The sequence below is a fragment of the Numenius arquata genome, unplaced genomic scaffold (genome assembly GCF_964106895.1).
Source record: "Numenius arquata unplaced genomic scaffold, bNumArq3.hap1.1 HAP1_SCAFFOLD_667, whole genome shotgun sequence".
Lineage (NCBI taxonomy): Eukaryota > Metazoa > Chordata > Aves > Charadriiformes > Scolopacidae > Numenius > Numenius arquata.
Window position 1 is genome coordinate 10,420 of NW_027414775.1, and position 22,309 is coordinate 32,728.

The 22,309-nt window shown below is 66.9% G+C and overlaps 2 protein-coding genes across 2 annotated transcripts in view; both read left to right on the plus strand.

Moving 5' to 3' along the window:
• Positions 1-3,304: 3,304 nt before the first annotated feature.
• Positions 3,305-9,196, plus strand: TGFB1I1 (transforming growth factor beta 1 induced transcript 1). The gene is made up of 11 exons (XM_074167311.1): positions 3,305-3,317; positions 4,674-4,825; positions 5,398-5,429; positions 5,788-5,894; positions 6,213-6,309; positions 6,503-6,625; positions 6,660-6,855; positions 7,032-7,205; positions 7,767-7,848; positions 8,130-8,278; positions 8,930-9,196. The coding sequence occupies exons 1-11, from the start codon at positions 3,305-3,307 to the stop codon at positions 9,194-9,196; spliced, it is 1,392 nt and encodes a 463-aa protein (XP_074023412.1).
• A 2,996-nt stretch (positions 9,197-12,192) lies between these two features.
• The window catches only part of LOC141478201 (integrin alpha-M-like), a 10,700-nt gene continuing 583 nt past the window's right edge, over positions 12,193-22,309 (plus strand). The window contains exons 1-28 of the mRNA XM_074167313.1: positions 12,193-12,266; positions 12,381-12,484; positions 12,625-12,689; positions 13,230-13,332; positions 13,547-13,677; positions 13,770-13,921; positions 14,012-14,165; positions 14,537-14,687; positions 14,767-14,840; positions 14,953-15,082; positions 15,623-15,771; positions 15,860-16,000; positions 16,092-16,298; positions 16,747-16,877; positions 16,964-17,121; positions 17,669-17,823; positions 17,921-18,052; positions 18,819-18,892; positions 18,985-19,126; positions 19,567-19,674; positions 19,760-19,839; positions 19,937-20,014; positions 20,678-20,759; positions 20,893-21,000; positions 21,146-21,220; positions 21,327-21,440; positions 21,649-21,770; positions 22,125-22,236. Of these exons, the coding sequence (XP_074023414.1) occupies positions 12,193-12,266; positions 12,381-12,484; positions 12,625-12,689; positions 13,230-13,332; positions 13,547-13,677; positions 13,770-13,921; positions 14,012-14,165; positions 14,537-14,687; positions 14,767-14,840; positions 14,953-15,082; positions 15,623-15,771; positions 15,860-16,000; positions 16,092-16,298; positions 16,747-16,877; positions 16,964-17,121; positions 17,669-17,823; positions 17,921-18,052; positions 18,819-18,892; positions 18,985-19,126; positions 19,567-19,674; positions 19,760-19,839; positions 19,937-20,014; positions 20,678-20,759; positions 20,893-21,000; positions 21,146-21,220; positions 21,327-21,440; positions 21,649-21,770; positions 22,125-22,236 (3,306 nt within the window). The remainder of the gene's footprint in view (positions 12,267-12,380; positions 12,485-12,624; positions 12,690-13,229; positions 13,333-13,546; positions 13,678-13,769; positions 13,922-14,011; positions 14,166-14,536; positions 14,688-14,766; positions 14,841-14,952; positions 15,083-15,622; positions 15,772-15,859; positions 16,001-16,091; positions 16,299-16,746; positions 16,878-16,963; positions 17,122-17,668; positions 17,824-17,920; positions 18,053-18,818; positions 18,893-18,984; positions 19,127-19,566; positions 19,675-19,759; positions 19,840-19,936; positions 20,015-20,677; positions 20,760-20,892; positions 21,001-21,145; positions 21,221-21,326; positions 21,441-21,648; positions 21,771-22,124; positions 22,237-22,309) is intronic.

Sequence of the window (22,309 nt, forward strand, 5' to 3'; positions counted from 1 at the left end):
CCCCGAGCGTCCTCTTGTCCCCAGCTGTCCCTAGATCTTCCCGACCTCCATTCCCAAGTGGCCCCAAGACCCCCCAAATGTCCCCTGTTGTCATCTTCTCCTCCGCTGTCCTCAGACCTCCCCAACTCGTGTCCCCAGGTGTCTCTGAGGTCCTCCAACCCATGTCCCCAACTGTCCCCATCTCCCCAGGGGTCCCCGAACCCCCTCGGCCCCTGTCCCAAACCAGCCCCAGTGTCCTCCAAGCCCTGTCCCCAACCCTCTCCCTGTCCCCAAGCCTCCCCAAGCTCCTCCAACCCATCTCCACCACCATCTCCAACCCCCCAGACACCCCTGGTGTCCTCCAACCCCTGTCCCCAAGCCTCCCCAAGCTCCTCCAACCCATCTCCACCACCATCTCCAGCCCGCCAGGCATCTCCGACCCCCTCAGCCGCGCATCCCCCCGTGTCCCCAACGTGTCCCTATGCCCAGACCCCCCACGACCTCCTCCTCCTCCCCAACGGTGGCCACCCCGGGGTGCCGGTGGCCCGGGCGGCTTTAACCCGGGGGTCTCCCGTCTTGGGAGCCATGTTGGGGGGAGCCTTCGCCGAGGCCCACCAGGCGGCGGTGGCCTTGGGCTGCGCCCCCCGCCGCCCTCTCCTCCTCCTCCTCCATTTCATCCACGGCTGCCGGGGTCACCCCGAGGACGGGTGTCCCCTCCTGTCCCCCCCCGTGTCCCCGGCCACCGCAGGGGCCGCCATTGCTTTGGCCCGCCGCTACCTGGTGGAAGGGTTCGAGGGCGTCATGGCCACCGCCGTCACCGCCTCCCCCGGCGCCCTCTGGGCCTTGGCCGAGCGATGGGCTTGTGCCCCGTTGGCCAACCGGGCCGCCCGGGCCATTCTTGGGGGGCCACCACACAAGGTGGCCCCCCGCTTGGTACGGGTGGCCCGGCTGGCCCGATGTCCCCCTCGCCTGGCCAGGGCCTTGATGGCAGCTGTGGCACCCAGGGGGGCCCGGCCCCACCTTGATATGGGGGAACCCTGGGGTGGGGGCGACCCTCTGCTGCAACCCCCCGCAGGCGCTAATGGGGACGTCCAGGAGGACCTCGGGGACCTGGAGGGTGACTTTGGGGTGCCTTACGAGGACCTCGGGGACAGCCAGGGAGACCTGGATGGCGTGGCAGACCCCTTTAGGGACCCCTCTACGGACGGTGGGGATCCCTTGGGTGAAGATGATGTGGACATGGAGGTCAAGGGGCCTCTCTAAGACCTTGGGGGATCCCAGCAGGACCTTGGGGACCCCTTTGGGGATCTTGGGGACCACTGCGTGGGTGTTGGGGACCGCTTAGATGAAGATGAGGAGCACGTGGAGGTCAGGGACCTCTCTAGGACCTTGGGGACCACTGCATGGGTGTTGGGGACCCTTCAGATAAAGACAAGGAGGACATGGAGGTCAGGGACTTCTCTAAGACCTTGGGGACACCCTCGGGGCCCCCTCTGGATGTTGGGGACCCCTTGGCTGAAGATGATGTGGACATGGAGGTCAGAGACTTCTCTAAGACCTTGGGGGTCCTCTTACGAGTCTTGGGGACTCCTTAGATGAAAATCAAGAGGACATGGAGGTCAGGGGACCTTTCTAAGACCTTGGGGACACCCTGGAGAACCCCTTTATGGCTGTTGGGGACCCCTTAGGCAGAGATGAGGGGGACAAAGAGGTCAGGAGAGCTCTCTGAGATCTTGGGGACACCTTTAGGGACCTCAAGGAGCCATAGGACACCTTCAGGGACAGCCATGGGGACCTTAGGGAGGACTTTGTGGACTTGAAGGACGTTGTGGACCTTCTTGGGGAACCCCTCTATGGGTGTGGGGACCCCTTGGATGAAGACAAGAAGGACCTGGAGGTCAAGGGACCTCTGTAAGACTGCGAGAGCACCCATTAATTTTGGGGGCGCACCGAAGGACCATCTGAGGGAAACCCCTGGGGTGAAGATGAGGAAGACACAGGGATTGAGGGACCCCTGTGAGGACCTTTGGGGACCCCCTTGAGGACCTTGGGGTCCTCCTCTAGATGTTAAGGCCTTTTTCGATGAGGAAGGTGAGGCCGGGGATGGTGGGGAGCCCCATGAGGATCTTGGGGGCGGGGGGGGTCTCCTCTACATGTTTAGGACCTATTTGATGATGAAGACAAGGCTGGGGTGACGGGGAGCCCCCCCCACCCTCAAGGATTTGGGGGGCCCCTGGGTGGATCTTGGGGACCTCATCTAGATGTTGAGGCCTTTTTTTTTTTTTTTTGACGATGATGAAGATGAAGCTGGGGCGGTGGGAGGCCCCAGCCTCTTGGGGGGACCTTGAGGAACCCCCCCAAGGTGGTGGCACGAGGGGAGGACATCACAGTTTGGGAGGGCACATGCGCACACACACACACACCCCCCCAGTGATTTGGGGGGGTGGGGGGGGTCACCACACCCCCCACACCCCCCCTCCAGGTTCTGGGGCTGCTCTGGGAGGGGTGCCCCATTTTCGGGTTGATTTTGGGGGGTTTCGGGGGTCGCGACTGGAGCGAAGGCAACGCACAATAAAGGGGGTGAAACAGCGCCGGCGTGGTGAGGACCTAGGCCTTGGGGGGGCCCCCCCATACCCTGGGGACCCAGGCGTCTGCCCCCCCCCCCCCCCCCAGTATCCCAGGGATTTGGGGTCCCCTGCATCCCTAGGACCCGGGCATTTGGGAGCGCCCCCCCCCCCCATATTCCATGGACCCAGGCGTCTGGGCCCCCCCCAGTATCCCAGGAACCCAGAGGTTCGGGATCCCCTGCATCCATAGGACCCAGGCGTTTGGGGGCCCCCCCTCCCCATATCCCGGGGACCCGGGCCTTTGGGACACCCCCACGCACCCCCCACCCTCCCCCTATCCCACAGTGTCCGGGGTCTCCCTCCCCGTATCCCAGGAACCCAGGCCTTGAGGATCCCCTGCATCCCTAGGACCTGGGTGTTTGGGGCCCCCCCTCCCCATATCCCAGGGACCCAGGCGTCCGCCCCCCCCAGTATCCCAGGGACCCAGGGGTTCGGGATCCTCTGCATCCCATGGACCCAGGCATCTGCCCCCCCCCTCCCCATATCCCACGGACCCGGGCGTCTGGGCCCCCCCCCCCCCCGTATCCCACGGACCCAGGCGTCCGGCCGCTTCCCGCCCCCCCCCTTTCCCGATCCCTGGCGGGGACCCAGCCGTCCGGGCGCTTCCATACATGGGCACCGAGGGGCCCGCGCGGGACGACGTCACCGGGGGGGGGTAAGGGGGGGGGGGGCGGGGGGGGCCGCACCCAGTCCCGGCCATGGACGACCTGGGTAAGGGCCGCGTCCGTCCGTCCGTCCGTCCCGGGCGCCTGGGTCCCCCCTGAAAGGGGGGGCGTGGGAGGCGGAGGCCTGGGTACCCCCGGATCGACTGGGGTCCCCCGGTGCTGGGATGGGTGGGTGTCTGGGTGGCGGGGTCCCCCCGGATGCCTGGGTCCCTGGAGAAGGGGAGGGATGGGACCCCGGACGCCTGGGTCCCCCAGTGCTGGGATGGGTGGGTGTCCCGACGCCTGGGTCCATGGAGGAAGGGAGGGATGGGACCCTGGATGCCGGGGTCCCTCCGGATGCCTGGGTCCCTCAGTGCTGGGATGGGTGGGGGCCCCGACACCTGGGTCCATGGGAGCTGGGATAGATGGGACCCCGGATGCCTGGGTCCCCCAGTGCTGGGAGAGATGGGACACCAGATGCCGGGGTCCCCCCGGACATGTGGGTCCCTTACTGGTGGGATGGGTGGGACCCCAGATGCCTGGGTCCATGGGAGCTGGGATAGATGGGACCCCACATGCCTGGGTCCTCAGAGCAGGGGAGGGATGGGACCCTGGATGCTGGGGTCCCCCAGTGCTGGGACGGGTGGGTGTCCGGATGCCAGGGTCCCTGGAGGAGGGGATGGATGGGACCCCGGATGCTGGGGTCCCCCGGTGCTGGGAGAGATGGGACACCAGATGCCTGGGTCCCCCCGGACGCCTGGGTCCCTTTAGTGGTGGGATGGGTGGGTGTCCCGATACCTGGGTCCATGGGGGCTGGGATGGGTGGGTGTCCAGATGCGGGGGTCCCCCCAGATGCCTGGGTCCCTTAGTGGTGGGATGGGTGGGACCCCAGATGCCTGGGTCCTCAGAGCAGGGGATGGATGGGACCCTGGATGCTGGGGTCCCCCGGTGCTGGGATGGGTGGGTGTCCCGACACCCGGGTCCATGGGAGCTGGGATGGATGGGACTCCGGATGCCTGGGTCCCCCAGTGCTGGGATGGGTGAGGGCCCCAACACCTGGGTCCATGGGAGCTGGGATGGGTGGGTGTCCCAATGCCTGGGTCCCTGGAGGAGGGGATGGATGGGACCCCGGATGCCTGGGTCCATGGGAGCTGGGATGGGTGGGTGTTCCAACGCCTACGTCCCCCCAGACAGCTGGGTCCCCCGGTGCTGGGATGGGTGGGGGCCCCAACACCTGGGTCCATGGGAGCTGGGATAGATGGGACCCCGGATGCCTCGGTCCCCGGAGGAGGGGATGGATGGGACCCTGGATGCCTGGGTCCCCCGGTGCTGGGACGGGTGGGACCCCAGACGCCTGGGTCCCCGGAGGAGGGACGGGATGGGACCCTGGCAGCCGGGGTCCCTCACCCCACCCTGTCCCCAGACGCCCTCTTGGCCGACCTGGAGACGACGACGTCACACCTCGCCCGGCGGCCGGTGCTGCTGACGGACCCGCCGGGGGGGATGCCCCCCACCCACCCGCCTTCCCCCCCCGCCGGGGACCCTCCCCGGCCACCCCCACCCCCCTATGGCCCAGTGAGCTCAGGGACCTTGGGGCCAGGAGGGGGTCCTGGGGACACTGGGCGATGCTGGGGACACTGGTGGGGGGGCTTTGGGGGCACTGGGGCCTTGGGGGTCACGGGCGTAATGGAGGGCTCTGGGGACACTGGGGGGGCTTTGGGGATGTTGGGGGCTTTGGGCACGTGGGGGGGAGCCTTGGGGACGCTGAGGGGCTTTGGGACGCTGGGGCCATGAGGTGCCCTGGGGACACGGGGGGGGGGGGGGAATGCTGGAGATCTTGGGGACACGGGGAGCTTTGGGGACCTGGGGTGGCCTTGGGGACGGGGGGGGGGGGGGGTTGGAGGACTTATTGGGGACCTTGGGACCGTGGGGGGGGTCCCTGGGGGCTTTGGGGACATGGAGGATCTTGGGGACATGGGGGTTGGGGACCCCTGGGATGGGGGTGATGAGGGGGGATGAGGGCAGGGACTCGGGGGGGGGGGGACATGGGGGGGACACGGGGGACATGGACACCTCGAGGATCCCGGGGATGGGGACATTGGGGGTGTCCCCAGGTCCCCATTAACCCCCAATGTGCTGGTCCCCAGGTGCCGGGGGGGGACACCGAGCAGCTCTACAGGTATGGGGACATGGGGGGGGGGGGAACCTTGGGGTCCTGGAGGGGACATTGGGGACCTGGGAGGGGGGGGGACCTTGGGGACCTGGGGGGGACATTGGGGACCTGGGAGGGGGGGGACCTTGGGGACCTGGGGGGGATATTGGGGACCTGGAAGGGACATTGGGGACCTGGGGGGGGACATGGGGGGGGGGGATGGACACTTGGGGGTGCAGGAGGGGACATGGAGGGGGGGGGCAGGATTTGGAAGTGGGGGGGGGCTGGAGGGGGGGGTGGGGGAGGCACAGAGGGGACCTTGGGGACAGGGAGGAGGGGACGTGCCGTGTCCCCCCCCTCCCCCCACCGGTGTCCCTCTCCCCAGCACAGTACAGAAGACCCGGCCCCCCCGACCCTCCCAGGCCCCCCCCGGCCTGGGGGAGCTCGACCGCCTCCTCCGTGACCTCAATGCCACCCACAGCTCCATCGCAGGTACCCCCCCCCCCCGACACCCCCAAATCCACCCAGGGACCCCAAAATCACCTCTGGCTGCCCCAAAACCCCACCCGAGCACCCTAAAAGCCCCCAAGAGCACCCCAACATCCCCCACCCCCCCAAATCACCCTGGGGGACCCCAAACCCCCTCATATCCTCCCCCCCCCCCAAATCACCCTGGGGGCCCCAGAAATCATTTTTGGGGACATCTGATCTCCTTGGGGACCTCTAAAATCACCCCAAAAATCTTCCTGGGGACCCCAAAACTGTCTGTGACCCCCCCACATGCACACCCCACCCCCCACCCCCCCCCAGATGAGATCCTGGCCCAGTTCCCCCCCCTGAAGAGCCCCGAGGGGGTGAAGAGGAAGGAGGCGGCAGACGAGGCTGAAGTTGGGGTGTCCCCCCCACGGTAAGTGTTACTCCCCCCCCCCGCCCCCCGCATACCCACCACCCCAAATTGGTGGGAACCCCCACCAGCTGCACCCCAAAATGGGGTCGTCCCCAATTACCAGCCCCCGCCTTCCCCCCCCCCCCCCAACAGCACCCTTCCCCACAGAGCCAGCCGCCCCCCCTTAACCCTCTCCCTGCTCCGCTCAAAGCAGCTCGGGGACCCCCCCGATGCCCCCCACCTCGGCCACCTCGGCCACCTCGGCCACCCAGGAGCTGGACAAGTTGATGGCCTCGCTCTCCGACTTCCACCTCCGCCGCACCGTGAGTCCCGGGGGGGGGGGGGAGGGAAGTTTTCAGGGTGCGTGTTCCCCCCCCTTTTTTACCCTGCACCCCCATAACTCTCTTTTTCTCCCCCACCCCGCAGCCCCCCCCAAAAAAGGGGGTTCCTGAAGGGGAGAACCTGGACTCCATGCTGGTGCTGCTGCAGTCGGACCTGAGCCGCCAGGGTGTCCCCACGGGGGCGAAGGGGGTTTGTGGGTCCTGCCAGAAGCCCATCGCTGGGAAGGTGGGTTTTGGGGTACCCCCTTGGGGGCAGGGGGAGGGGAGTGTGGGGGGGGGGGTGTGCCCGGTGTTGCACCCCAAAGTTGGGAGGGTTCCCTTGTGGGCGTCTTTTAAAGTGGGAGGGATGGGGTGCCCTCTGGTGTCATCTCTTGGGGGACTCCCCCTCTTCCTCCCCTGCAGGTGGTGAAGGCTTTGGGGTGCGCCTGGCACCCTGAGCACTTCGTCTGCGCCCGCTGCGGGGGGGAGCTGGGGGGGGGCAGCTTCTTCGAGAAGGACGGGGTGCCCTACTGCCCGCGGGACTACGGCCGGCTCTTCTCCCCCCGCTGCGCCCGCTGCGCCCAGCCCATCCTCGACGTGGGTCTGGGGGACCCCCGGGAGGGGGGGGGAGGGGACGTTCGAGGGGGGAGGGGCTCTGGGGGAGGTGGGACCCCCTCGGGTGCAATGGGACCTTCTGGGATGCCCTGGGGGAGGTGGGACCACCTGGGATGCCCTTGGGTGCAATGGGACCACCTGGGGTGCCCTGGAGGTGGGACCTTCTGGGGGGGGAAGGGGACCTTCTGGGGAGGTTCTGGGAGCGGTGAGATGCCCTTGGGTGCAACGGGACCTTCTAGGGTGCCCAGGAGGAGATGAGACCTTCTGGGGGGCCATGGGACCTTCTGGGGGGCAAGGGAACCTTCTGGGGGGCTCTGGGGGAAGTGGAACCTTTTTGAGGGGCCATGGGACTTCCTGGAGGGTTCTGGGAGCGGTGGGACCTTCTGGGGGGCCATGGGACCTCCTGTGGGGTGCAGTGGGACCTTGTGGGGCGCCCTGGGGGTGGTGGGACCCCCTGGGTGGAGTAGGACCCCCCACGGGAGGGGGGTGGGGGGGCTGGCAGTGATGTCCCCATCTCCAATTCCGCCCCCCCCCCCCCCCCAGAAAATGGTGACGGCGCTGGACAAGAACTGGCACCCGGAGCACTTCTGCTGCGTCAAGTGTGGGCAGCCCTTCGGCGAGGAGGGTGGGTGGCCCCTGTGTCCCCTCCTGTCCCCCCATGGTCCCCCCGTGTCCCTGCCCTGTCCCACCATGTCCCTGTGGGCTGATCCTGTGCTCATGTGTCCCCCCACATCTCACCGTCCCCATGTCCCCCCGCATCTCACCATCCCCTCGTGGTCCCACCACCATCCCCATGTCCCCACGTCTCTCCTTCTCCATCCCAGCCTCACCCCTGCATCTCACCGTCCCCACATCCGTGTCCCCCGTGTCCCCCTGTCCCCCCACCCTCCCCGCGCTGTCCCACAGGCTTCCTGGAGAAGGACGGCCAGCAGTACTGCCGCCAGGACTTCGCTGAGCTCTTCTCCAGCCGGTGCCGGGGCTGCGGGAGGCCCATCCTGGAGGGCTACATCGCTGCCCTGGAGGGGCTCTGGCACCCCGAGTGCTTCGTCTGCCGGGTGAGACCCCCATGTCCCACCTCCCCTGGTCCCCCATATCCCCACATCCTCATGTCCCACCTCCCCTGGTCCCCCATGTCCCCACGTCCCCGTGTCCCACCTCCAGGAGCACTTCTCATCCCACGTCCCCACCTCCCCTGGTCCCCCATATCCCCACGTCCCCGTGTCCCACCTCCAGGAGCACTTCTCATCCCACATCCCCACCTCCCCTGGTCCCCCATGTCCCCATGTCCCTGTGTCCCACCTCCAGGAGCACTTCTCATCCCACATCCCCACCTCCCCTGGTCTCCCATGTCCCCACGTCCCTGTGTCCCGCCTCCAGGAGCACTTCTCATCCCACATCCCCACTTCCCCTGGTCCTCCGTGTACCCACATCCTCATGTCCCGCCTCCAGGAGCACTTCTCATCCCACATCCCCACTTCCCCTGGTCCCCCATGTCCCCACATCCTCATGTCCCACCTCCCCTGGTCCCCCATGTCCCCACGTCCCCGTGTCCCACCTCCAGGAGCACTTCTCATCCCACATCCCCATCTCCCCTGGTCCCCCATGTCCCCACGTCCCCGTGTCCCACCTCCCTTCACGTCCCACGTCCCCCCCTCCCCTGCTCCCTGACGTCCCTCCCCCCCCACCCCCGCGTCCCTGTCCCCCAGGAGTGCTTCGCGCCCTTCGTTGGGGGCAGCTTCTTCGAGGACGGGGGCCACCCCTACTGCGAGCGTCACTTCCACGCCCGGCGGGGCTCGCTGTGCCGGGGCTGCGGGGAGCCCATCGCCGGCCGCTGCGTCACCGCCATGGCCCAGCGCTTCCACCCCGAGCACTTCGTCTGCGCCTTCTGCCTCCGGCCCCTCTCCAAGGGCACCTTCCAGGAGCAGGAGGGCAAGCCCTACTGCCAGCCCTGCTTCCTCCGCCTCTTCGGGTGAGGCCACCACGGGGCCGCCCCCCCACCCCCTCCCCACCTCTCAGCCCCACCGACAGTGCCTCCTGGTGTGGGGTGACCCATAGAGGGCCAGTGGACAGCCTACAACCACCACGAGAACATTCCATTGGATGGGGTGCGCCGGTGAGGTGGTCTTCAAGGTGCTCCATGGTGCTTGGAGGGGGGGCGGGGGCCTCGTGTACCCTTGAGGTGCCTCCTGGTGTGGGGTTGCTCCACAGAGGCCCAGTGGAGACCCCACAACCATCACAAGAACATTCCATGGGTGAACCGTTGGGTGGGGTGCCCCATTGAGGTGGTCTTCAAGGTTGTCCATGGTGCTTAGGGACCCTCGTGCGTGGGGATCTGGCACCCTTGAGGTGCCTCATGGTGTGGGGTGCCCCACAGAGATCCAATGGACACCCCAGGACCACCACAAGAACATTCCATGGGTGAACCGTTGAATGGGGGGCACCACTGGGGTGGTCATGGAGGTGCCTTGGGGCACTTGGGGTGCTCATGCATGGGCCCCTTGAGGTGCCCCATGGTGTAGGGTGCCCCGTGGAGATCAAATGGGCACCCCATGACCACCCCATGGATGGAGTGCTCCGTGGAGGTGGTCATGGAGGTGCCCCCACGGTACTTGGGAGCCTCACCTGGGGGTCCCTCACCCCATGGTGTGGGGTGGCCTCATAAATACTCCATGGGACTTCCATGGGGGCTCCACGGTGCGCTGTGACCCACGGATCTGGCCATGGACTTGCTCCACAGCGTGGGGTGGTCTCTGTGCCTGGTGCAGAGTTGGAAGGACTGGGGGGCACTGGTGGTCCTGGGGGGGGCACTGGGGGCCTCCGTGGGTCACACTTGCTCTTTGCTTGCACATGCCAAAGTCTTTATATTTGGGGGGGGGCAGGGAGGGAGGGGGGAGGAATGAGGGGCAGTTGGGGGATCTATGGGGCAGGTTGGGGGTCTCAGGGGTAGGTTATTGGTCTGGAGGGGTCCCTGGAGAAGGTTGGGGGGCAGTTGGAGGGTCTGTGGAACTGTTTATGGGTCTGAGGGGGTCTCTGGGGAAGGTTGGGGCGGGTGGGGTGTCTGTGGGACCAGTCGAGAGGCAGTTGCGGGTCTATGGGGCAGGCTATGGGTCTGGAGGGATCTATGGGGCGGTTGGGAGGTCTCTGGGACAAGCTGTGGGTCTAATGAGGCGGTTTGGGGAGCTCTTGGGGAGGATCCATGGAGCAGGAGGGGGAAGGTCCGTGGGGCAGGAGGGGAAATATCCATGGGGCAGGAGGGGGAGGATCTATGGGGCAGGAGGGGGAGGATCTATGGGGCAGTTTGAAAGGTCTGTGGGGCTGTTGGGAGGACCTATGGGGCAGGTGGGGGGACAGGACACAGCACCGGGCGCACGCGGCTGAACACGGACAATAAACACCCGCAGCACCAACCTCAACGTGTGGGGTGACCCCCCCGGCCCCCGTTTTTGGGTCCATTTCACCCCTTTCCAGCTCAGTTTCTCCCCCCTCCTCAGTTTCACCTCAGCTTTGGGCCCAATTTCACCGGTTTTGGGGCTGGTTTTTCCCCTCACTTCGGCGTCGGTTCTCCCAGCGTGGGGCGATTTCACCCAACGGGGGCTATTTTTTCCCCCACCCCAGAGGTTATTTCGCTGAGTTTTGCCCACTTTGGGGCCGAATTCGCCCACTTTTTGGGGCCGATTTCACCCACTTTGGGGCTATGTGTGAAACGTGGGGTTGGGCCCGTTCCCCTCCCTTTTTTTTTGGCCGGATTTCTGCCAATTCCCCCTCTTTGGGGTCAACTCCTCCTCCTCCCCCCCCCCCACTACCCCCCCTTTTCTGTTTCATTTTTGCTCCATTTCAGCCCGTTCCCCCCCCCCCCCCCCTTCTTTGGGGTCGTTTTGAGCCATTTTCTGCTCATTTCCCCCGCCCCAGGTTTGAGGGGGGAGGGAGGGGGGGGAGCCATGAGACACCCCGTAACCGAACCATGTGATTTTTCACACACACCCCCCCCCCCCGCCTTGTGTCACACCCCACCCCCCCCCCATGGACCCAGGCATCCGGGGGACGATGGTTGAAAAGCGGAGGGGGGGGGGGGGCGCGTGGGGGGGCCCAGGCGTTCACGCCCCACACATATGGGTTCGGCAATGATGACCGCCCCCCATGTCTAAAAGTAAACCAACCGCTTCCTGCTACCCAATGGGGGGGGGGGGGGATGGGGATGGGGGAGAGGGGGTGGGGGGGGAGGTGCCTATGGGGGTCTCTGCTTGGGTGGGGGGGGTGTCACCTCCCATTCGGGATGCACTTGATCGGGGTCACTACCACCCCCACCCCCCCCCACCCCCCCCCCTCATTCCAGGCTGCAGCCAGTTGGGGGGTTAACCCCATTTCTGGGGGGGCAGCATGCAGTGGGCTCCCCTCCCCCACACACACCCCCCCCCCCCAAAACCGCGTCTTCGTCATCGTCCCCCAACTTTCCCCACAGCCCCACCCCCCCACACCCCCCCCCCCACCTCCAACCTTCTCACTTCTCCTTCTCGGCACCCCGGGGGGCGGCCACCATGCACCCATGGGTGCTGCTGGCCACGCTCTGCGCAGGTAGGGGGGGGGGCGGGGGGGGGCCCGGATGCCTGGGTCCCCTGGGAGGGGGGGGGGGGGTGCTGGGTGGTGGGGGGGGGAACACCCCGAACACTTGGTTCTCCTGGGGGAACAGGGGGTCCCTGGAGGGATGGGGGTCCCCAGACACCTGGGTCCCTTGGGGTTTAAGGATGAGGGGGGGGGAGGGGGAAATGGGGGGGGGTCCCTGGATGCCTGGGTCCCCTGGGGGGTTGTGGAGGGGAATGGGGGGGGGGTCCCGGGATGCCTGGATTCCCTGGGGTTTAAGGATGGAGGGGTGGAGGGGGGGGGGGAAATGGGGGTCCCTGAATGCCTGGGGCCCCTCTTCCCTCCACCCCCCTCCCCCCAGGGCTGCCCCCCACCCTCGGCTCGGGGCTGGATGAGGAGTCGGCAACAGTTTTTCGGGGTGCGGGGGGGGTCCTTCGGGCACAGCGTGGCCCAGTTCGATGGCAAGTAGGTGGCGTCCCCCCCCCCCCCCAACCCCACCCCATCGCCCTTGGGTGGCCCCTGACCCCCCCCATCATGGGACACCCCTTGACCCCCCCCACCCCCGTACCCCCACTTTAGGGTGCTGGTGGGGGCCCCCCTGGAGCCGGGGGGGCCCGGGGAGACAGGACGGGTCTATGAGTGCCGGTTCGAGACGGAGAGCTGCGGGGACGTCCCCATCACCGGTAGGATCCTGGGGTGTGTCGTGTCGTTCCCCCCCCCCACCGGATGCCTGGGTCCCCCAGGAGGTGGGGGGGTGGAGAAGGGGCAACCCGGAAGCCTGGGTCCCCCATCACACCCCCTCTCTCATCCCCCACCCCTGAAGCTCCCCCAGAGCTGACGTCCATCTCTCTGGGCCTGTCCCTGGTGGCCAACGGCTCCCGAGCCCTGGTGGGTCCGTCGTGGTGGTCGATGGGGTGGGGGGGGGTGGGAGGGGGAGGTTGGGGCCATCACCCCCAGTGAGGGGACCCCCATGGGGTCTCCCGGGCTCTCTTGGGGTCTGCTGGTGGCTCTTGGGATCCCTTGGTGGCTCTTGGGGGTCTACTGGGGTCTCTTGGGATCTACTGGGAGCTATTGGGGGTCTTTTTGGGGTCTACCAGGGTCTATTGGGATAGTTTGGAGTGCACTAGGGTCTCTTGGGGTCTACGAGGGTTCTATTGGGGTCTACTGGGGTCTGTTGGGATCTACTGGAGTTCTGTTGGGGTTTCCTAGGGTCTATTGGCGTCTTTTGGGGGAGTGTACTGGGATCTCTTGGGGTCTATTAGGCTCTGTTGGGGTTTTGGGGCACTATTGGGGTCTGTTGGGGCTCTGTTGGGGTCTACTGAGGCCTATTGGGGGTCTCTTGGGGTCTTCTGGGACCTATTGGGGTCTATGGGTCTATTGGTTGGGGGGGGTTGAGGGAATGTGACATTGCCCCCTCCTGGACCACAGGCGTGCGGCCCCACAGCGCAGAGGGCCTGTGGGGCAAACATGGAGCTGCGGGGGCTCTGCTTCCTCCTGCCCACCGGGAACCCCCTGCCCACCGCCCTGCCAGGTACCGAGGCCGGGGGGGGGGACGGACACAATGGGGTGAGGGGCTCGATGGGGTTCACGTGGGGTGGAGAAGACGAGTTGCAAGGGTAGGTGGGTCCCAGCGGTTGGTGAAGACCTGACGCCGGAGTAGATGGGCCTCGCAGGGCCAAGCTGTACACCTTTCCCTCCTCCACCTCCCCATTTCTCCACCACCCCCACCCCACCACCCCTCCCAGGTTGCCCCACGAACGCCTCTGACATCGTCTTCCTCATGGATGGTTCGGGCAGCATCGGGGAAGTGGATTTTGAGAGGATGAAGACCTTCATCACCCAGGTCATGAGCCGGTTTGAGAGCACGGACACCCACGTAGGTGCCACCCCCTCCCAGGGCTGGGTCCCAGGCACCCATGGGTGGCCCGATCCTGCTCCATCACGTGTCGTCCCCCCCGCCCCGTCCAGTTTGCCCTCATGGAGTTCTCCACTAAGTCCACCCTCCATTTCGACTTTGCCACCTTCGCCGGGTTGTCCCCGGAGAGGCGGAAGATGGAAGTCTACAACGTGCAGCAGAGCAAAGGGACCACCTGCACGGCCACTGCCATCCAGAAAGTGGTGTAGGTCCTGCCCCCACACCCCCCTCCCTTCCCCTTGGGGCCACCCCACCATCCCAAGATGACCATGCCCTCCATCACCCCCCGGGGCAGGAGGGAACTGTTCACCCCAAGGAAGGGAGCCCGGGAAGGTGCCAACAGGATCCTGATCGTGGTGACGGACGGGCAGAAGTACGGGGACGCGCTGGAGTATGGAGAGGTCATCCCCGAAGCAGAGAGTGCGGGGATCATCCGCTATGCCATTGGGGTGAGCGAGTGACGTCCAAAGATCTCCATCCACCCATCTATCCATCCCCAATATCACCCATCCCTTCTTCAACACAGCCATCCATCCATCCATCCATCCATCCATCCATCCATCCACCTTCAAACACCTAGGACCATCTGACCATCTGGAACCGTCTCTGCTCATCTCCAATCATCTCCAAACTTCCCTTTATCCATTCATTCCCAATATCTCCATCCATCCATCCATCCATCCATCCATCCATCCATCCACAACCATCTCCATCCACTCTAGTCCCATCTGCCCATCCCTCCCTCTCCGAGGACCTGTCCATCTGTCCTTCCTTCCTTCTCCAAACCTCTCTGTCCCTCCATCCGACCGTCCAACCACAGGTGGGCAGCGCCTTCTGGAACCGCGCTGCTGTAGGAGAGCTCCACAGCATCGCCTCCGAGCCCAGCGGGGACCACGTCTTCCGGGTGGACAACTTTGACGCCCTGCAGGGCATCCAGAAACAGCTGCAGGAGAAGATCTTCGCCATCGAGGGTACTGGGGGGCCGGGGGTGGCCGGGGGGGTGGCCGAGGGGGCGACTGGTGGCCCCCGCTCACCCCCGCCTTCCCCCAGGCACCCAGTCCGCCCACAGCAGCTCCTTCCAGCTGGAGATGGCCCAGGAGGGCTTCAGTGCCCTGCTCACCCCTGTAAGTGTCCCCCGGCCACCCAAGACCGTCCCCAGGCCCATGGGGGGTCCCTGGGGCAGGACTGAGGGCTCTCCCCCCCACCACTGCCCCCTCCCCGTCTTTGCTGGGGCAGGAGGGGCCCGTACTGGGAGCGGTGGGTGCCTATGACTGGTCCGGGGGGGTCTTTGTCTACGGCGAGAGCAAGGAGATCACCTTCGTCAACGTGTCCCGAGCCGCCGGGGACATGAACGACGCCTACTTGGGTGAGGGGGGCCTGGGACGGGGAGGGACGGGTCCCCACCAGGGTCCCGGGGATGGTGGTGTCCCCTGTGAGGGTCCTGGGGATGTCGGTGTCCTCTGGAGGGTCCCTGTGTGGGGCCGGGGACGATGGGTTCCCAGGAGGTTCTTGGGGACATGAGTCTCTGGCGAGGGACCCCCTGAGTGTGCTGGGGACATCGGTGTCCTCACAATGTTCCTGAGGTCATTGGTGTCCCCAAGAGGACCTGGGGGATGTTGGTGCTCTCATGAGGATCCTGGGGACACTGGTGCCCCCATGAGGTTCTTGGGGGTGTTGGTGCCCCCATGAGGATCCTGGGGATGTTGGTGCCCCCATGACGTTCCTGGGGACACTGATTGCCCCATGAGGTTCTGGAGATGTTGGTGCCTTCATGAGAAACCTGGGGGATGTTGGTGCCCCCACGAGGATCCTGGGGACACTGGTTGCCCCCACGAGCTCCTGGGGCCATCAGCGTCCCCCTAGGTCCCCTGGGGCCGCGTCCCCTGCTGACCCCTGCTGTCCCCAGGCTACGCGGCCGAGTCCCTGTCCCTGAGGGGCCACCGGGCGCTGGCGCTGGGGGCCCCCCGCTACCGCCACGTTGGCCGCCTCCTCCTCTTCCAGCTCCGTGGCCCCCGGGCTGCCTGGGAGCTCCTGGCCGACGCCACCGGGACGCAGGTACCCTCGGAGACACCGAGGGGGTGGCAGGTGGTGGGATGGGGAACCCCCCCCCGGCCCACCCCCACGGCCGCTTCTTCTCCCCCAGGTGGGCTCCTACTTCGGGGCGTCCCTCTGCACCCTGGACGCCGACGGGGACGGCTCGGCCGAGGTGCTGCTGGTGGGGGCCCCCATGTTCTATGGGGCTGGCAGCGGGGGCCGCGTGGCCGTCTGCCCCCTGCCGCCCCAGGTAGGGGACCCCCCTCCCACCCCACCCCACCCCAGCTGGTCCCGGGACGGGGTGGGCAGAGGGGGGCACCCAGCGCCTGGTGTCCCCCCAGGAAGGGCAGCTGCGGTGCCAGCAGACGCTGCAGGGACAGCCCGGCCACCCCTTGGGGCGCTTCGGGGCCAGCCTGGGGCGCCTGGGGGACGTCGACGGGGACAAGTGGCCCGACGTGGCCGTGGGGGCCCCGCTGGAGGACGAGGAGCGGGGGGCCGTCTACATCTTCCGCGGGGAGAAGGGGGGCGTCGCCTCCCAGTACAGCCAGGTGAGACCCGTCTTCTTCTGCTCCTGGGGGTGGGGATGGACCGGGTCGTGGGGACATCCTGGGTGCTGGAGAAGCCTTGGATGCTGGAGAGGTCCTGGGTGCTGGAGGCATCTTGGGTGATGGAGACACTTTGGGTGATGGAGACACCTTGGGTGCTGTACATGTCTTGGGTGGTGGAGTCGTCTTGGGTGCTAGAGATGTTCTGGGTGCTGGAGGCATCTTGGGTGGTGGAGCCGTCTTGGCTGCTGGAGATGTTCTGGGTGCCGGGCACACCTTGGGTGCTGAAGATGTCTTGGGGGCTGGAGGCGTCTTGGGTGCTGGAGAAGCTCCAGACACCCACGATGTCCTGGAAGCTGGAGACGCTCCAGCTCCTGAAGATGTCCCAGGCGCTGGGAACGTGGTGGGCGCCAGAGACCTCTCACCTGCTGGGGCCCCTCTGTCTCCCCAGCGCATCCCGGGTGCCCGCTTCTCCAGTGGCCCACGCTACTTTGGCCAGGCCATCAGCGGTGGCCAGGATCTGACGGGGGACAGGCTGCCGGACGTGGCCGTGGGCGCCCAGGGACAGGTCCTGCTGCTCAGGTGGGCCCGAGGAACCCACCTGGGACCTTCCATGGCCTGGGGGAGGCTGTGGCCACCACCAACCCCCCTCCGGTTGTCACCGCCAGGTCCCAGCCGCTGCTCAAGGTCCGCCTGAGGGTGGCTTTCCAGCCCCAGCAGATCCCCGCGGCCGCCTTTGACTGCCAAGAGGAGGAAGCGCTCAAGGGGGAAGTGGCCAAGGCCACGATCTGCTTCCTCAGCACCAAGAAAACCCCTGACAACTTTGGTGAGACCTCCCAGAACTCCACCTGGACCCCCAAAGCATCAGCAGGTGTCCCCAGGACCCCCCCTCAGAAGTGTACATGGACCCCCCCCCCAAACCCTTTTCCTGTCGATCTGTCCTCCCAAAGCCCCTCCAGGTATCCCCCAAGCCCCACCGAAGTCCCTGTGGCCTCCTAAATCCCCTCCAGTCGTCCCCAAACTCACCAGAATCCTCTCTGGCCTCCCAAAGCACCTCCAGATGTCCTCAAGATCCCCAGTCCCCCCTCCAGATGTCCCCAGGTCCCCCAGAAGCCCACATGGCCTCCTAAACAACCTCCAGATGTCCTCAAGACTCACCAGAAGCCTCTCTGGCCTCCCAAAGCACCTCCAGATGTCCTCAAGATCCCCAGTCCCCCCTCCAGATGTCCCCAGGTCCCCCAGAAGCCCACATGGCCTCCTAAACCACCTCCAGATGTCCTCCAGGGCCTCCCAAAGCCATCGGGCTGTCCATCTCCCCCTTCCCCACCACCCCGAGGACCCCGCCACCCACCCTCACCTCCCGTTCCCTGCAGGCAACCAACTCTCCACCACCCTCCGGTACCAGGCGGCCCTGGACCCCGGCCGGGCCATGGTCCGGGCTGTCTTTGCCGGCAGCGGTGCCGTCCACAACGAGACCCTCCAGCTGGGTGTGGGCCAGAAGTGCCAGACCTTGGCCATCGCCTTCACGGTAGGTGTGGGGAAAGGTCCTGGTGGGGAGGTCCTGGGGGTGGCCCCAGCCCACGGCGGCCTCCTTGGGGACACGGTGGTCTCTCTGCGCCGGGCAGGGGTGCCCCCGGGACACGCTGACCCCCCTGGTGCTGCGCCTCACCTACAACGCCACGGGGGACCCCATCGAGGTGGCCGGCGGCCTGCGTCCAGCCTTGAGCAAGGACTCGGAGATGGTGGCTGTGGGCACGGTAGGGGCTGGGGGACACCCCATGGCAGTGGGGTTTGGGGTGGGGGGAGCGATGGTGGGGCATAGGGTTGGGGAGGTGTGGAGGGATGGAAGGAGAGGTGGGATAGGGGGAGGGAGGGGTGGATGGAGGGATGGATGGAGAGGTGGGATGGATGGATGGATGGATGGATGGATGGATGGATGGATGGATGGACGGAGGGATGGAGGGTTGGAGGGATGGATGGATGGATGGATGGAGATGGATGGAGATGGATGGATGGATGGAGATGGATGGATGGATGGACGGAGGGATGGATGGATGGATGGATGGATGGAGATGGATGGATGGATGGATGGATGGATGGATGGAGCAATGGATGGAGAGGTGGGATGGATGGAGGGAGGGAGCGGTGGAAGGAGATGTGGGACCAACAGAAGGACAAGAGGAAGAAAGGACAGATGGATCCACGGACAGAAGGGAGGTAGGATGGATGGACAGAAAGGAGGAACCAAGGGAAGGTGGGACGGGAGGAGGGACAGATGCACAGACAGGAAGGAGGAAGGACAGAAGGATGGAGGCGAAGGTGGACAGAGGGGTGGAGGATGGACGGACGGACACCTAGAAGGACACCCATGTGTGGGGGGGTTGGAAGGCCCAAGGAGAGGCCGGGGGGGTGGGCAGACGGACAGAGGGTGGTCGAGGGGTGGGAGGGGGCATGAGGGGGAGGACAGACAGACGGCTGGCTGGCCGGGGGACAGAGAGACGGACGGACAGGGTGTCTCCTCAGCTGCCCTTCGAGAAGGACTGTGGTGACGACAACGTCTGCATCGACGACCTCCAGATCTCCTTCAGCTTCTCGGGGTAGGTCCCCCCGGTCCCTCTGTTGGGGGACACCCACGGACACCGGGGTCCGCCCCCCACCTCCTCCCACCCCCTCTGTCCCCCCTCCCCAGGCTGGACACCATCGTGGTGGGGGTGACCGACACGGTGGACATCACCATCAATCTCCGCAACCGCGGGGAGAACTCCTACGGGACCACCGTCCAGCTGCAGCACGCCGAGGCCCTCTCCTACCGCAAGGCCGTGGTGCTCCAGGTACCCCCAGAACCGAGAAGACCCCCCAGAAGTCCCCAAGACCCTCCTGAAGTCCATTTGGCCTCCTAAAGCCCTCAAGACTATCTACAAGTTCATGTGGATGCCCAGCTCCTCTCCAGATGTCCTCAGGATTCCCCACAAGGCCCCGTGGCCTCCTGAACCCTCTCCAGATGTCCTCTAGACCCCCCAGAAATCGATCTGCCCTCCAAAACCCCCCCTCCACATGTCCCCAAGACCCTCTATAAGCCCATCGACCTCCTAAACCTTCTCCAGATGCCCTCAAGACACCCCAAACCTCTCCAGATGCCCTCAAGACCTTCCAGATCCCCCCAGAAGCCTCTCTGCCCTCCATCCCTCCTCCAGACCTCCCCTGACCCCCCCCAGCTCTCCTTGCCCACCCCCATCCCCACCCCTCACCCCACCCCGTGGGACGTTCTCAGTCCTCCAGGAGGTCCGTGTCCCTGAACTGCAACTCGGAGCCGGCGCAGGGACCCTGGCGCAAGACCCTCTGCCTCGTCAGCCACCCCATCTTCCACCCCGACGCTGAGGTACGGGGGGGTCCCCGGTGTCCCCACATCCCCCACCCCCCGGGGACATTGCCCGGAGGTGACAATGGGGCACCTCGTCCCGCAGGTCGTGTTCACCATCACCCTGGACGTGCCCCACGGCGCGGAGCTGGGGCCCGTGTTGGAGGTGGTGGCCAATGCCACCAGGTGAGGGATGGGGGGACACGGGGGGTGCGGAGGGGACGATGGGGGGTGTGTGTGTGTTGGGGGGCAGATGACCCCTGTGACAACCCCTCTGCCGCAGTGACAACGGGGCGCCGGGCGGCCGGGGGCAGGTGGCCCAGATCCCGGTGAAGTTCGGCGTCTTCCTCGTCCTCACCAGGTGGGGGATGCCACCACCCCCACAGCCCCCCCGGGCCACCCGTGTCACCCGCCCCCTGTCCCCACGCTCCCAACGGGCCACCAGCCCCTGTCCCCAACCCCCCCCGTGCCAGCCCCATGTCCCCTGTCCCCAAGGTGCCACCAGCCCCATCTCTCTGGTCCCCAAGGTGCAACCCACCCCATGGCCCCTCTCCCCAAGGTGCCACCTTCCCCTGTCCCCCATCCTTGATCTGTCACCCCAAGCATCCCTTGTCCCCAAGGTGCCACCAGCCCCTCTCCTTGGTCCCCAAGGTGCCACCAGCCCCATCTCTCTGGTCCCCAAGGTGCCACCAGCCCCTCTCCTTGGTCCCCAAGGTGCCACCAGCCCCATCTCTCTGGTCCCCAAGGTGCCACCAGCCCCATGTCCCCTCTCCCCAAGGTGCCACCAGCCCCATCTCTCTGGTCCCCAAGGTGCCACCATCCCCATCTCCCTCACGCCCCCCGTGCCAGCCCCGTGTCCCCAGGCCCCAATGTCCCACCCCCACATGCCGCCATGTCCCCAGGAGACCTCTACCCCATGTCCCCAGTCCCCAAGGTGCCCCCACCCCCGTGTCCCCACTCCCCTTCCGTGTGTCCCCCGCTCTCACCCCCCGCCATGTCCCCCCCATGTCCCCCCCCCGCCCAGCGCCCCGGACTCCACCAAGTACGTCAACGTCTCGACGCGCCCGGAGGCCCCCCCCAGCGCCCCCGTCACCCACCACTACGAGGTGAGGGGGGAGGGGTTCGGGGGGGGGGGGGGCGGGAGTGGGTCGCTCCCAGACACCTGGGTCCCCCGTCCCGCTATGGGGGGGGGGGGGGGTTGCGGGGGTCCCGTCCCCACCGTCCCCCTCCCCGCGGCAGGTGAAGATCTTGGGCCAGCGGGGGCTCCCCATCAACGTCACCTTCCTGGTCCCCACGGCCCTGGGGGGGACCCCGCTGTGGGACAAGGTGGGGGTGACCCCCAAACAGGTAACGCCCACCCCCCTCACCCCCTGCCCCCCCAAAAGGGGGGTGACCCCCATCTGCTGCCCATCCCCAAGGCGGGGGCAGCCCAGGAAGGGGGTCCCCAGAACTGGGGTCCCCCCACTTCCCCCCCCATCCCCCCACCCCCCAGCAGGAGCTGGTGCAGTGCCGGGTGGGGGCCGAGCACCCGGGGGCCCCCGACGTCCCCCTGGATCTGCAGGAGCTGGTGAGTGATGCACCCCCCCCAACCCCCCAACTCCCGGGGGGTGGTGGGAAAGGGGGTGACCCCAGCCCCCCCTCACCCTCCCCTCTGTGTCCCCCCTCCCCCCCAGGACTGCCCCGTGGCCACTTGCCGGGAGCTGCAGTGCTGGGTCCCAGAGCTGGACCCCCCCCGGGCCCTGGGGTTCAGCCTCGGGGGGAGCCTGGCCCTGGGCTGGATGGCGACGGTAAGGGGGCAGCCGTGGGGCAGCCGTGGGGTGGCTGTAGGGTAGCTGTGGGGCAGCCGTGGGGTGGCCAGGGTTGGGGGGCACCCTGCCGACCCCCCCATGCCAAGGGGCAAACCGTGGCTGGGGAGGGCACCCCGAGCCCCACTGGGCTCCCCCTGTGCCCCATGGCTGCCCCACACATCTCTGTGTGTGTGTTTGTGTCCCCCAGACCCGTCAGCCCAAGGTGGTCCTGAAGAGCTCGGGGAGGGTCCTCTATGATGTGGGGCGCTACCAGAACAGCGCGGGGGGGGCTCAGCTCCAGGTGCGCCCGGACCCCTGGGTTCCTGGGGGGTTGGGGGGCAGTGGGGCTGGGGGGTCCCAGGCGCCTGGGTCCCGGCGGGGGGGGTGTGGGAGTGTCTGGGGGGTCCCGGACACCTGGGTCCCTGGGGAATGGTGGGGTGGGGGGGACACCTGGGTCCCGGGGGGGCCAATGGGAGGGTCTGGGGGGTCTCGGACGACTGGGTCCCGGGGGGGCAGTGGGGCTGAAGGGTCTGGGGGGGGGGGGGGGTCTCAGATACCTGTGTCCCTGAGGAATGGTGGGGTGGGTGGGGGATGCCTGAGTCCCTGGGGGGGGGTGCAGGGGGGTCTTGGGGGGGTCCCGGACGCCTGGGTCCCTCGTCCATCCCTCCCCTCCCCCCCCCACAGGTGCAGACGGAGGTGGAGCGTCTGGAGACCCCCAACCCCCCTGCCCCTCATCCTGGGGGGCAGCGTGGGGGGGCTGCTGCTGCTGGCCCTGGTGGTCCTGGGGCTCTACAAGGTGAGGGGAGGGGGGGGCGAGGGCTGGGGGAGGGGGGAGGGGGGGTGGGGTGGGCTTCCTCCCCCCCTCCACC